The sequence below is a fragment of the Pelmatolapia mariae genome, linkage group LG8 (genome assembly GCF_036321145.2).
Source record: "Pelmatolapia mariae isolate MD_Pm_ZW linkage group LG8, Pm_UMD_F_2, whole genome shotgun sequence".
Lineage (NCBI taxonomy): Eukaryota > Metazoa > Chordata > Actinopteri > Cichliformes > Cichlidae > Pelmatolapia > Pelmatolapia mariae.
In genome coordinates this window covers 11,526,348-11,540,671 of record NC_086234.1, presented here as the reverse complement: position 1 = coordinate 11,540,671, position 14,324 = coordinate 11,526,348, and the positions used below count along the sequence as shown (strand labels likewise).

The 14,324-nt window shown below is 38.4% G+C and overlaps 1 protein-coding gene across 1 annotated transcript; it reads right to left on the bottom strand.

Annotated features, from left to right (window-relative positions):
• Positions 1 to 1,057: 1,057 nt before the first annotated feature.
• Positions 1,058 to 14,013, bottom strand: oat (ornithine aminotransferase). Its single transcript, XM_063482848.1, has 10 exons — positions 13,893 to 14,013; positions 7,041 to 7,275; positions 5,851 to 6,075; positions 5,670 to 5,765; positions 5,185 to 5,312; positions 4,809 to 4,931; positions 4,276 to 4,404; positions 4,031 to 4,144; positions 3,701 to 3,845; positions 1,058 to 2,091 (listed from the first exon to the last, which is right to left on the bottom strand). Exons 2-10 carry the CDS (start codon positions 7,240 to 7,242, stop codon positions 1,931 to 1,933), a joined length of 1,323 nt encoding a protein of 440 aa, XP_063338918.1. The 5' UTR covers positions 7,243 to 7,275; positions 13,893 to 14,013; the 3' UTR covers positions 1,058 to 1,930.
• Between the last annotated feature and the right edge of the window lie 311 nt (positions 14,014 to 14,324).

Here is a 14,324-nt window from a genome sequence, read left to right as displayed (position 1 = left end):
TTTGCTCATACAGTGACTTACAGTATATGTAGTCTTTTCGTTTCTCTTGGTTTTACTGTTGTTTTCTGTTTGTGAGTGTGTGTGGCCAGGGACAGGAATTCATGTGACTTTTACTTCAGTCAACTCACCAGAGATTCTTGCTGTGAGACTACTGTGTTGTCAGAGGTGATTAAAAGTAACCGTCACATCCTGAAATTTTAAATATTTGTTTCAGTGCAGCGTTTATCTCGCACTCCTATCCCTCCTGACTTACAACTCCACGTCTGCCCACCTCAGAGCATAAGACGCGCCACTGCTTCATGAAAAGTCATATTTAAAAAGCCAGTTCTCCTTCTCCTTGTCTGAATTGTCACATGATCAAAAATGTGCTGGCTTCTGCTCAAGAAAAATAAAGCTGATATACGGGAATCTGACACTGACCACTTCCAAAGAATAAGTCAGAATAGATCTGCAAATATGTGGAAATCCCAGCGTAGCGCTAGTCTGAAGGATTGTTTGTGCTAAAAGAGCGATCATCCAATCTGTGGTTTGTCTGACAGTGTTAAGCAGAGGGTGCATACCTTACTCTGTCAGTAGGGCTCGAATTGTCTCCCTACAGCGTGTTTGCCTTGGATACTTTTTTGGATCCGTTTTATTTTAAAAAGAGCACAGCACCCTCTAGTGTCACATCTGTGGTCATTGCAAATATTTTAATGCAATGCAACATTTTTGTGACATGCTAAATTAGCCAAACTTATATAAGTCATTAGATGCATGTTTGTGGATCTGATCTATAAAAAAAGAGTAATCTGGACATTTTTCCTTGGTTAAACTTTGTCCTTTACAAAGAACAAACTTTGATATATCCCAATACCCCTGTTGTGTATTGTGACCCAGAACTTTGTCCCATTTTGAATTTCCTAAGTTACAACATGAGTACAACCCAGATAAGGTTCTTTTTACATGGGATATCTTCCAGTTTGTAATCAGCAAAGTCATCTGAATAAGTCCTTGACCTCACTTCCTGACATGCTGCATTACTGGTGCAAGCAAAGAGCAAGAGACAACGGAAAAGAGATGAATAATTTGAGTTTAATAATTTATTTAGAGCGAAACAGATGCAACAACATAAAGGTAACATTGCCGTAAGATGACAATTTATACATACTGTAGAAATGTAAAACATGAATACAGTAAACTCTTAACTCCATGCCAAACAAAGCTAGCAGCATAAGCCTTCCCAAGATTGAGCAGTCCTTAAACAATATGATGTTATATAAATCAAAATACCAAATCCTTCAGTATGAAGTGTAAATTATTACAATCATATGGGATCGTTTCTTCCAGCAATGCACAATCATTTGTATCCTTATTAATAATTTAGCTTTTGTTTTTGATTTTTAAAAATGTGCTTTTAAGGACGTGGGATTTAAAACTTTTATAAATGTATTGACTTCTAAAGCTCCTTAAGGTAGTTTTCATGAAATGAAACAGCAATTATGTCTTTAGTCTAATTAAAAAAAAAAAGAGTAACAGCAGACTAATAAATTTGTTGTTCACTTACACAAGATAGTGTTCATTCAGCCTTGTGAAGGCTTATTAAAACTAAAATCTTTTGTAACTTTTGACCTTTTCCTTTTTAAAATAAAATTTTTTGAAAGAAAACTCATCCTTTACTCCATTTACTGACAGTCTAAAAGCAAATATTACTACAAACACTGTTCTAACAATTGCACTCTTTCCTGTGGCTGTGTAGTTTCTCTGTTCAGTGTCAGTGTGCTCAATGACGCAAACACTAAATACACAGTACTTTTATACTGTATTTCTACAGCAATGCCCAGCCCGGAAATACTGCTACTGGAAAAAAGAAAAAAACTAGCTATTTGACCGACCATAGCTTAAGCTAATGCAAATTAGTAGTCTGAAGGATGTCAGTGTGATGTTCAGTTATTTAGAAAGACATGATGGTTCTTTGGATGATATCAATGCATTCCTCTAGCTCGTCCTCTTTGATGATGAGGGGAGGAGCCAGGCGGATGATGTCACCGTGGGTGGGTTTTGCCAGCAGACCATTGTCACGAAGACGCAAGCACACTCTCCACGCATCGTAGTCTGGGGGAAATTGTTTTAATATAAGTTACTAATATATAGTTTATACTCATTAAAACAGTGGTTCTCAAACTTTTCACAATGAGTACCACCATAAAATACATGGCTCTTGAAGTACCACCCTTATGACCAACATTAAAGTACAATAGTATTATTTAACACCACATACAGTTTACACAGACAATTTTATTTCTTATATAAATGTTATTTTAACTGTCATTTCAATGTCAAAGTCAGTGATCACCGTCGGCCTCTCTCAGTTTTTATCATCACTGTTAATTTTAAAGGTAAGTTTTTAAAACGTTATGATGTAACTACAGCCCAGCCCATGCAGCAGTATATTAATGACTAACCTTATATTGCAGGTTTTCTCCTGACTGAAGTTTGGTCTGTTTACAGCATCCTGTCATGCGATTACATTTGTCCCTACCATCAGGAACTCTCACATTAACTTTTATCGAGTGGAAAAAACTTACCGTTCATCCTCCAGCTTCACTGTGTTGATATTATGCTAACATAGCAGTGTAGCTAGCCATCATTATATACCAGCTAGCCCAACTTCAGTAACCCTACAAACGCCACTGCTGTTTAGTTTTCTGTCTTCATTTATGTCGGAAGTGATAGCAGAGCGGTACGTTTTAATTTTTGCTGTGGCAAATAAGCTGCCGGATTTTTGGCTTCATGGCCCTCCTTCATGGTTCCTGCATGTCGAAGCTCAGCTTGCTCTTTGTGGCATTTCAGCCAATGACACGAAATACTATCATGTGGTGGCCTCACTGGATCCGCTGTCCACCCGCTGTGTGATGACCCTCCTCCGGGATCCAACCACCCAAGGGAAATACACTGCTCTCAAGGCGCTGCTGCTGTGGCACTACTCCCTCTCCGATGCAGAGAAACTCCTCTCTCTCTCAGGCCTGGGTGAAGGTACCGCTCTCGAGCTCATGGAGCACACGCTGTCCTTGCTAGGAACGGCGTGCTCTCGAGACTCATGTCTTCCTCCGACAGTTACAGGTACGAGCTGGCCTCACCAACTCCCCGCTGCTGGCTGCGAATGATTACCGCTCACTTGCAGAAGAAGCAGATCGCATTCTCCTGGTTACCAGGAGCTTCGGCATCCAGCACCAATTCTCCTGGGGGCCTCCGACTCATCGATGCTGGCTGGGATTGAGGCACTGCAGCATCACTGAGAAAGGGCATGACAGCGCGATGCCGCCTTTGCAGTTTTAAGACCCAGGGAAACGACCCCGCCAGCGCTCTGTAGCAGCTGCGACTGCTGGCAATAAGAAAAGGCTGCTCTACATAGAGGACTCACGCTCGGGGAGACATTTTCTGGCCTACTCTGCCTCCCAGAAAAGCCTCTGGAACCTCCACAATGCTATGTTATTTAATCTTTAAAAGAATTGGAGATTTCCCACGTACCACCAGAGAGAGCCCAAGTACCACTAGTGGTACACGTACCAAAGTTTGAGAACCACTGCATTAAAACATGATGGCAACGCTCAAGCCTTGATAATCTGATAATAAAAGTAGATGACCGTCGATTAGCTTTGTAATCTGATTTCACTGACTAAAATATTTCATGTTAACTATCAAAAAATGATCACTACTATACCTTTGGTCTCTTTGATGACGACTGCATTGAGGAGGCCTTTTCCTCTCACTGTTGTCACTATGTCTTTGGGCAGCTTGTTCAGCTGAGCCCGCAGCTTTTCCCCCATCCTCTGGGCATTATCTGCCAGTTTCTCCTCCTCCATCACCTACAAATAAGAGCAACAAGAGTGGAAAACAAACAGGTTGATTATTCTTCTGCTACTGTCAACTTTATTATGCATTTTAAACTTTATGTTCATTTTATTTAATCTGTTTACTCCATAAGGAAAACTTTTGTTGACTTGTTTTAGGGATGCTAATAAGTGAACGTAACGTTCATTTTAACACTGACCTCTAGCGCAGCAATAGCTACCCGACTGGCCACTGGGTTACCTCCGAATGTGGAGCCGTGCTCACCAGGTTTGATGGTCAGCATTATCTCATCATCACACAGTACAGCAGATACCTAGTGCAGACAAAAACAGATCAGGTTAAGCAAAGATGAAAAGTTCTGAGTCTACTTTGTCTCACAAATCCTGAACTCCGAGTACTCATAACGTGTAACGAAGCGTGATTGAACCAAAGTAAAATGCTTACTGGGTAAACTCCTCCAGAAAGAGCTTTGCCTAGAATGACCACATCCGGACGAACTTCTTCGTGGTCCACAGCCAGCCGTCGGCCAGTACGTGCCAAGCCTGTCTGCACCTCATCAGCAATCCACAACACCTGAACAACGGAATGAAAATGGACATCTTGTTGTCAAACTTAGAAAAACCAAAGATTGATTAAAGATTTTGTTGACATGCCTTTATTTATGCTATTGGTACATAAACAGACCACTAAGTCATTACACAGCTGTTTCCAGAAAAGTCAGAACACTTCTCTTTCAGCTTTTATCAACCACCTAAGAATTAACTACCTCTACTAAATGCCGGCTCTTTGATGTCGACATTCATATGCTTGAAACCATAAAACAGCATGAAGCAAGCTTCAAGAAATATGCGAAATATACTTGTTTTTATAACAAACACTAGACTCTAGTTCAGTTTGAAGGGAAACATTTGTTTCCATATCAACTTGTAGGTAATTACAACACTTATTTTCCTTTCTGCGCATTTAGCAGGACTTACATTGTATTTTGTGCAAAGTTCCCTGACTTTAGTCAGGTAGCCCTGGTCGGGCACCACCACACCAGCTTCCCCTTGGATGGGCTCCACCATGAAAGCTGCAACATTTTGGTCTTGAAGGGCTTTCTGGAGAGGCGGACAAAAAAAAAAAAAAGACAAGTATACGACAATTCTGTCAATAAATAAACAGTACTTCAGTCAATTATTCACCTGTTATGTTAAAACAAGGTCTGCATTCACAAAAATAGCTAAATTCAGTGTGTAATTTCTACCTTATATGTACACAGATGGTCAGAGTCTCATAGACTATTTTATCCACTTAGCATGAAACTCAAATCTATCCCACTGTACGGAAAACCTTGTGCATGAAAACCTGTACCTCTAGTGCAGGTATGTCGTTGAATGGGACCAGTTCAAATCCTGGCATATAGGGGCCAAAACCTTCGTAGCTACTGGGATCAGTGGAGCTGGAGATGGCTGCCATGGTGCGGCCCCAGAAGTTTCCCTCTAATCAAGAAGAGTAAAGAAGATGGTGTGTTTACATTATTATTGTTGTTTGTTTTGTTTGTTTATTTGTTTGTTTGGTTTTTTTGGGGGGGGGGTATTTTTTTGAACAAAGAACATCTGAAAGATACGATTTCTAAGAAGTAACTTGCTTGGTTTAGCTCACTGGTCTCCTAATCCCGTAATAGTGGAGGTTATTGTGCCTGCCAAGTCAAGAAATGGGTCATCTTATCTTATTAAAGTAAATGTTAGTAACGTTTGGTCTATTTCTTACAGAATGATGTGTAAGGTGAAAAAAAAATGGACACACTCACCAAAAGTGAAGTCAATTTCAATGAAAAGAAAAAAATACCAACTTACCTGCAAAAATGATTTTTGCCTTGTTTTTGGGTATCCCCTTTACATTGTAGGCCCACTTGCGTGCGAGCTTGCAGGCAGTCTCACCACCCTCAACACCTGTTGCATTACAAAATATTAGAGTCAACAAATCTACTCACAATGACCTTCAAAGATAGCTTGCGCAATCAGGATTAGACGTTACCTGTATTCATGGGCAAAACTTTATCATAGCCAAACATGTTGGTGATATACTCCGCATAGGCTCCCAGCACATCATTATAGAACGCTCTGGAAGTCAAGGTGAGCTTAGATGCTTGGGAAGTGAGTGCAGCTATGATCTTGGGATGGCAGTGGCCCTGGTTTACAGCACTGTATGCACTGAGGAAGTCAAAATACCGGTTGCCCCCCACATCCCACACATAGACGCCTGGGAGGAAGGGAAAAAAAACAGATGGACATGTCAGGGTTAAGTGGTTTGGAGACAAAGTTAGAGAAGCAAGGTTGATATGGTTTGGACATTTGCAGAGGAGGAAGAGTGGGCAAAGGACCTTAAAGATGGAGCTATCAGGCAAGAGGAAAGGTGGATGATTGCAGAGAAAGTTTATGGATGGCATAGAGTAAGATGGAGGCAGATGATCTGCCATGGAGACGCCTAAAGAGAGAAGCTGAAAGAAGTAATAATGGTCAAGAAGAAAAGCAAGTTCTCCAGGAAAACTACAGTGAAACCACAATCCATTATGTTGTCTGTTATATTAATTATAGTGTTAACTTTAATAATCATAGAGCACTGTGGAGAAGTCCTGGACCACACCTAATGAACCGGTTTTATGTCTACACATGACAGACAACTTTAAATTGTATGTCGAGGCACTTTGTTAGTAGAAGGCTGTTGCATAAATATATTTGTTCCCATTTCTTTAGTTGAAACATTGAAAAATTTAAAAGATAGTCTGACAGGCATAAAATTGTATTTTTGCAACAACAATACAATTCCCAAAGAGCAATGTGTTGAAATCTGACTAGTTTCATTTTCAAAGACCTCAAATACACTGCCAATGTAGTAAAACCACACTTGGATAGAAAGAACAGACCTCAACACTGTTGAAGCAGTGTGGGATCATCTTGACAGAGAACCGAACAAAAGACAGCCAACAGCCAAAGAACAGCTTTGAATGTCCTTCAAGAAGCCTGGAGAACTATTCTTGACGACTATGCCAAGAAATGATGAGAAAGCTTAACTAAGAGAGGCTGTGTTAAAGAGTAAAGGTGGTCATACCAAATATTGACTTCTAAGCTCATAATTGTATCAAGATATAAAGTAACGAGGGGTGGCTCAATACTTTTGCACAGTTCTGTATTGTATTCATTTTAATAGTCATATGCCAAACTTACCTTCTCCTCTCTCCAGGGCCACAGGAAGGGGATGGTAGTTGTGAGCTCCATGCTTGCCTTCACGAGCGTAGATTTCCTCAGAAGTCAACGAGCGCTCAACCCTCTTTTTGGAGGCAGCAGTTGAGACGGGGCGCGTCCCAGAATGGATGCCATAACGGAGGGCAGGTGCGGTACGGATCGCACGGCTCAGCTGGAGAAACATTCCCTTAATTCGTTTTTATGCTGTGTGACACGTCTGCAAGATTAAGCACAAACAACAGTTGTACATATCTGAAACATTTTCAAATTGGAGATACATCGGGCAAACAAAAATGTGTAACAGAAAAAAAAAAAACATTCCAACAGCACCTAAACTGTTTAATTGAACCTATAAATAAAATATACCCAAGAATGAAATACGGTGGAGAAAATGATAATGGCAATGACTGAAATTCATTCCCATGAAGACGTTTGTCAGAGTTGGTATAAACAGAAGTTAAAATGACTCATAGGGAAGGGCATTCACACCAAAATAAGATGACGTCATTGACTATTTGTGGAATTGTTATTGACAACAGGATTGGAGCGCCTCTTTAGTGCCCAACACTGAGAGAGCATATTGGGTGCTCGCCCTGAAACCCCTCAATGAAACTCTCCTAGGAGCATTCCCGGTCAAGTTCTTAAGCCACAGAGAGAAAGAATAAGTCCTTAACAAAACTTGGCAGATGAGCGCTGGTTTAGCTCACTGGGTTAAACAGACAGCCTGGGTTTGAATCTACCTCAAGGTCATTCCACAGGCCTCTTACATGGGACTTTCAAGATATAAAACATGTTGCAACAGTTTGATTTGGCAGCGTTTTTATACCGGACAGCCTTCCTGATGCAACCCCAAGGAATACATGTTTCAAAATAAGTATTGCCTCACTCAGTAATGTAGTTATACAAATTTCAGATTGTGAGCAAAAAACGACTTAATGCATCTCAGGCCTTTGAAGAAGCCGTCGAAAGGTTGACCTTAACAGTTATCCATAAAATACCCACAACCACAATAACAATGACTGTGAACATTTTATGGATTGTGGATTGTTGCTGTTTATCGTCCATCTGGCACTTACTCAAAGCTTCTATCCAATTTCTTCGACTTTACAATGTTATTAATGGTCAGTTCAAATAAATTAATTAGCTTTGGTGATTTTAACATCATTGTAGACACTGAAAACAACAGCCTGAATAATCCATTAGACCCAACTGGCTTCTCTCAAAATGACCCATCTTTTTAATTATACTCTTGATCTTGTCCTGACAAGAAACTGAGAATTTAACAGATTTTCCTCAGAATCCTTCTGCATCGGACCACTTTTTGATGACATTTAAATTTACTATTATGTATTACACAGCACTGGGGAACAGATTTCATTACAGCTGATGTCTTTTTGAAAGCGCAGTAACTAAGTTTAAGGCAGTAATTCCTCCAATGGTATATTCTGCCAAGACAATCCAGAGGAGCTAACTAAATTTTACTCCCACAGAAGTCAATTACTTTGCTACTAGAGTTAAATCCTCACTGTGTACAACACTGGATACTGTGGCTCTTCTGACAAATAAAGCTACAAATCTTAACTCGTACTTAACTCACAAATGCGCGCCTTAAAGCAGATAACTTGGAAGCTGGAGAGGAAATAGTGTTGCACTTGTTTAGAAGATCTTTATGTAGCAAGGAGAATTGTTGAATTTCTCTTTCTGAAAAAACAGCTTTGGATAAAGCTAGGACATCTTGTGACGTATCACTCAAAGAAATGGGACCAACTCTAGGTTTCTTTTCAAAAATGTAGAAAGGCGGACCAAGTAAAACTGCTGAAATTTAGACACGCTCTCTCTCCTCGCCTAGCAAACTAATTACTACTACTACTACTTATTCCTGCGTCTTTCAGGATCTTACAAAGCTTCAAACAACGTATGAACTATTAAATTAGTCGTCAACGATTTTGATAGTCGACATAATCGTGACTAGTCGACTAATCGTGGCAGCCCTACCATCAACATGCAAAAATTCTCAAGATTCTACCATTGATTAATAGGAGAACCTTCAGCTATCAGGCCCCTCTTATCTGGAACCAACTTCCGGATTGGATTTGGGAGAGAGACACCCTCTCTACTTTTAAGACCAGACTTAAAACATAGATCTTAAAACTTATGGATCAGGTGATCCTGAACCATCTCTGCTTCACTATCCATGGTTTATACACCACTATTGCATTTACTGGTTAAACCAGCACTAGTAATGATTACCCCTCCCTGAGTCTGGTTCTGTCACAGGTTTCTTCCTGTTAAAATATTGTTTTTCCTCCCCACTGTTGCTAAGTGCTTGCTGACAGGGGGGATTGTCTAAGGGTTGGGGTTTTGAGGTGACCATTTTTGTGATCTGATACTATATAAATAAAACTGAATTGAATTTATAACTACTGCGAATATACTCCAAGTCAAGTAACTTTAAACAAGTTGTGAATGTTGTTTTTAATTCAGATGAATATTCCTTTTAAAACCCCATACAAATGTCAAGATTAATTACAGTTACATTGGTTAGTTGGCTAACTCACCTGAGTCTGTTTGGCAGTGTCAAACAAAGTGTACTTTAATATTTGTTTTAGGGAGAAATGAGCAGACAGCTTCAGTTGAGTTGAGAGAGGAAATAGATGACTTATTCACAGAGGCCAGTGCATATTGGTAATCCAACAAATCCATTTTTAACATCCCAATTACACTGTGTTATGCCAAAGTTTACAGATATGCTTTAATTCTAAATAGAGACCTTAATTATAAAACAGGCAGTAGCTGGGAAAATTCTCAGTCTTTCTGTGGTATTTTTAGAGTGCTTTTGTACTATTTTTTGTCTGTTTTAGTTTTCTCTCATTTTTTGGGTAAATATTACTGCTCTTCATCATTATATGTATTTTAGGGCAATTTAATATACAGCATCACAACATATTTTGTAAGGATGTGTTTGAAACATACGTGTTTGATAAATATGTTACATGGCCTTCATTCTTATCACAAACATGTAAAATGATCACATCTTTCCATTTTTCCCCACCACTAGATATGACGAACATTATGAGATATTTAAATTAAATTAAAGTAACTAAAGTTTTAAAACCAACTGCACTAGTTGTAATATGCTAAAAGAGCAACAATTATCTCTGAGGTATATCAGAACAGAAAAGATCCCACGCAATACGAAATAAAGCCACCATGATTTTTTCCCTTAAGTACAATATTGAATCAACTGAGTTTAAATATATAATGGTGGTAGATTTTAAGTACACCTTTGTATTATATTGGCAAAGTGGAATGAGGCTAGTCACATGAACTAGCCAGCTAGCTAGCTAATTAGCTAACTGCTGTTTGCTAGCTAAGGTTAAAATTACTTTTGGTTAAAGGGATACTGCTTAATAATAATGTTTTTACATGGCCTTGGTCTTCTCTCTGCCTCAGATAGTCACAGATGGATGAAATGTCATAATTTTCTACAGTAAAAATATAACTAATAAAATAAAATAAAGATTTAATCACCATTTCTGTCAAACAATGCTATCCAAATTAGCTGTAGTTATCAGTGCCAGGTAAAGGGGCCTCAACTAGAATTAACACAAATATCCAAAAACATGAGATGGAATTTCACCCATTACTCACTACGCTGAGAAATAGTATCTTAAATGCTAATATAATATGATATAATAAGCATAATATGCATTTTATGTTTGCAGTGAGCTTTGCACGATAACAAGGTCGAGGATGGAATCTAACTGCTCATTAACATGTTTCCTTACATAAATTCAATAATAACAAGTACATCTATTAATTAACTCAATGTAAGGCACATGTGTAAACATTTAAAATCAATAAAAGCAGAAAAAACTACTCACTTACAGGTCAAGAACAACTGACAGCACAACAGCCAAAGTCCAAATAATGACCCTCCCCACACCTTTCCCCTGCCTGGATACAATGGCGTACAGAAGTGCATTCAAGCAGTTTACTGCAGATTTTAAGAACTTTTTTTTTTATTCATTAAGAAATAGATTTGGTTTTTCTAAATAAAATTATTATGTTATCTTTCAACAAAATATGGGGATTTAAATAAAAACACTACATAAAAACTCCATAAGGTAACTAAAAATAGCTAATTCCACAAATTTGTGGGAAAAAAGATCTTTATTCATTTAGTGTTACTGTAATTTTCTTTTCAGTGGAAGGACTTCGGGGTCTTGTTCATGAGTAAGGGGAGATCAGCAGAGGATTGGTGCAGCGTCAGTAGTCATGCAGATGCTGTTGTCTAACTGAAAGAGCCTGTTAATGCATAAAAGGAACAGTTTGATGGCAGCAAAACAAAACCTTAAGCAAGTTGTTCTAAGAAGGGATTGGTAAAGAATAGAGTTAAAGTAAATGTTTTGGGGTAGTCAAGTGAAACCACGACCTAATAAAAAACTGTGGGAAAAATGAGCTAACTTACAAGCAGTCAGACTTTCTTGTAATTTTTAACGTGGTCTTGAAGTACTTCATGCTTTCTTTGGATACTGTGACTAGCCCTTCTCAAAGGAATGTTTTCTTGCTCGTTAAGCAACTTAACACTGATCTATGAATGCTCAAGCATAAAAGGCACCTAACTAAAAGGATGAACCTCTGTGTCTGTTGCGTCTACACGTAACAAAGAACCAATTTTTGAAAATATCTTTCCACACTTTATTACCAGCAGCATGTCAGGAAAAGAAAAAATCATAATTTGTTCCCATTTTTAGTTAAATCTACAAAAATTTACAAAAAATAACAATGTAACAGCTTGACATGCACAAAATAGTATCGATAAGACACCCAAAGAGCTATTGCTATGGTTTGCAGGTCATCCATAAAACTGTGGAGGATCTGTCATGGTTTTAGGCACCATATCAGCCAGTGGTTTTGGGGATCTCGGCAGAACTGATGGAATTGTGAATGCAGAAAAATACTGTCACATTTTCAGCCACCATCTAATACCATCTAGAAAGCACCCGATTGTCAACAGCTTCATTTTTTAGAAAAAAACACAGTGGAACACTATTAGTCATGAATTGGCCTCCCCATAGCCCGGTTCTCAATTTTACTAAAGCAGGTAGAGATCGCCATCTTGACAGAGAACAGACCAAGGGCAGCCAAAATCCAAAGTAGAGCTTTTAAGAAGTCTCAAGAAGTTCTCTTGAAAAACAACTCTTCTTGTTCTTTTGGCTGCTCCCTTTAAGAGTCTATCTCATCCTTATCTTTGAGTCTTCTTCTGTCACATCAACCATCTGCATGTCATTCTTTACTACATCTAAGAATCTTCTCTGTAGTTTTATTTCTTCCCTCCTCGTCTTTCCCTCTCTACTTTTAGGACTGCGTAAACATGTGATAATTTCTAACATATAATAATGAAGTTACATTTTAACATTTCAAAGGTTTTAAGTAAATAAGAAAAATCTGAATAGTTACAAAAAGGTTCTTGCCTGAGATTGTTTCAAAATAAAATGCAGCATCAGAGTTGGAGCTTTAATAAGCTGATATACTGCAATGTGAAATTCCACAGACTGCATAGGCTTTACAGGCCTGCTGAACAATGCTTCCCTTTCAAAACCAGCACAATGTGTTGAATGTAAAACACCCCCATACTAAAGGCAGGTTAACAAAAAAGTAATCCCACAGCATGTATGGCAGCTGTTCCAGACTTTTCCACTGTTCATGAAAATAGGCTTTCTTGAATATAGGTGAGAAATACATGGTAAAACAAATTCTTCTGACGTGACTCACATCATAGTTCATTAGGGCTTTTGTCTTGTCGCTGGAAAGTTGTTGGTTTTTTTTTTAAGTTTTATTACAGTTAACTAAAACTACACATGTAATTTTAGTTTACCAAAATAACTACAAAAATAAAATTCAGCAGAAAGCAGTGTTATAAATACACCAAATTAACTATAAAAATAATATACAGGAAGTAACCTAAACAATACTCTTTGTTGGAACAACCATCATTTAATTTGCTTGTTGAGAGTTGCAGTTCTTCGTGAGCTAGCTTGTAGTTTAATAACTATTGTAAACCTCTTTAATATCTTATCACCGACAAATATCTCCTTATTTATTATATCCCTAACTCTATTACTAAGAAGACAAACTTGATAATGTTATTGTAATAACTCTGGAATGCTATAAGCCACCTTCTGAGGGAAATCTATTATTATCTAAGTCAATATGATTAAACTAACAACAGTGTAGACAGCAGCTTTAGTATGTACCTAGACTAGTCAGTGTATGGAGAGCAAAGGCAGACGGCAGTGAATAAACACTCTGTAAACTGGAAGGTTTAACGTAATGACACTGCACGTGTCCCTGCTGATGTGTCGCAGACAGCATTAAAGCTCCTTTTAGGTGAGCCATGATAGGCTGTCGTGGGAGCTGCCTCCGGGATACACCCACCAGCCCCAGCAGGCTAAATAAAGATAGGCAGTTAGAGTTCTTTCAGATTATGTATATTTTATCAGTTCTCCAAAACAATCCCGGATTATACAAACCTGTATCGTGGCCCTGAGACATGAGCTGCAGCGATCTGTAGTTTAAAATGATCGAGTGGTTAAATGTGATGCTTATCAGTGATTCAGTATGAATTAACACAGGTTCCTTATCTCATCTCGTCCCCCCTTAAAACGCATCTAAATTGCTGCAGAGACACAGGAGCTTTGTTTCCTTTATGTAATACCGGATAGCAGAGGAACATGAGCAACTTCCGGATGCCAAATTTCCATCCCTAAATTTTTTTTTTTTTTAAAAATCAAAAAGAGGAAGGAAAAATAAAAGGAAGTCAGACAGTACCAGAAGAAAGCCGAGCGTGGTCAAATCTCTCTTTCCAAGTCGATGATGCTTGTCCTTTATAGACACACCAGCTGGTAGCGCTTCTGTTTTGTGCCGTGGGAAGGCAGTGTCGTGGCTCTTTCAATGCGTGACTGCGTCACGGTGAGATGGGGTACGCCTACATGTTGCAATTCACGCAGTAATTGCATTATTACCAGACAGCAAGTATTATATCACTGAAATAAAAAAGTATGTTTCATTCTGTTTAGGTATTTTTATTAATTCATGAATAAATAAATTACTTTTTTAAAATTAATTTCTAAGTTTATTTTTAATGTTCCGTCCAGAATTTATTGAAAGCACTTCGTCTGGGATCCAACGGTGAGTCTAATTATACTTAAAGATGTACATTTAAAAAATCCTGTTTTGTATGTTTTCGATAAACACATTAAA

Excerpts from the sequence above, each read along its gene's own strand:
- oat (XM_063482848.1), bottom strand. The coding sequence starts at position 7,242 with ATGTTTCTCCAGCTGAGCCGTGCGATCCGTACCGCACCTGCCCTCCGT. Across the intron at positions 6,076-7,040 it reads GGCCCTGGAGAGAGGAGAAG|GCGTCTATGTGTGGGATGTG; the intron begins GTAAGTTTGGCA and ends CCTTCCTCCCAG. Across the intron at positions 2,092-3,700 it reads CGTCATCAAAGAGACCAAAG|ACTACGATGCGTGGAGAGTG; the intron begins GTATAGTAGTGA and ends AATTTCCCCCAG.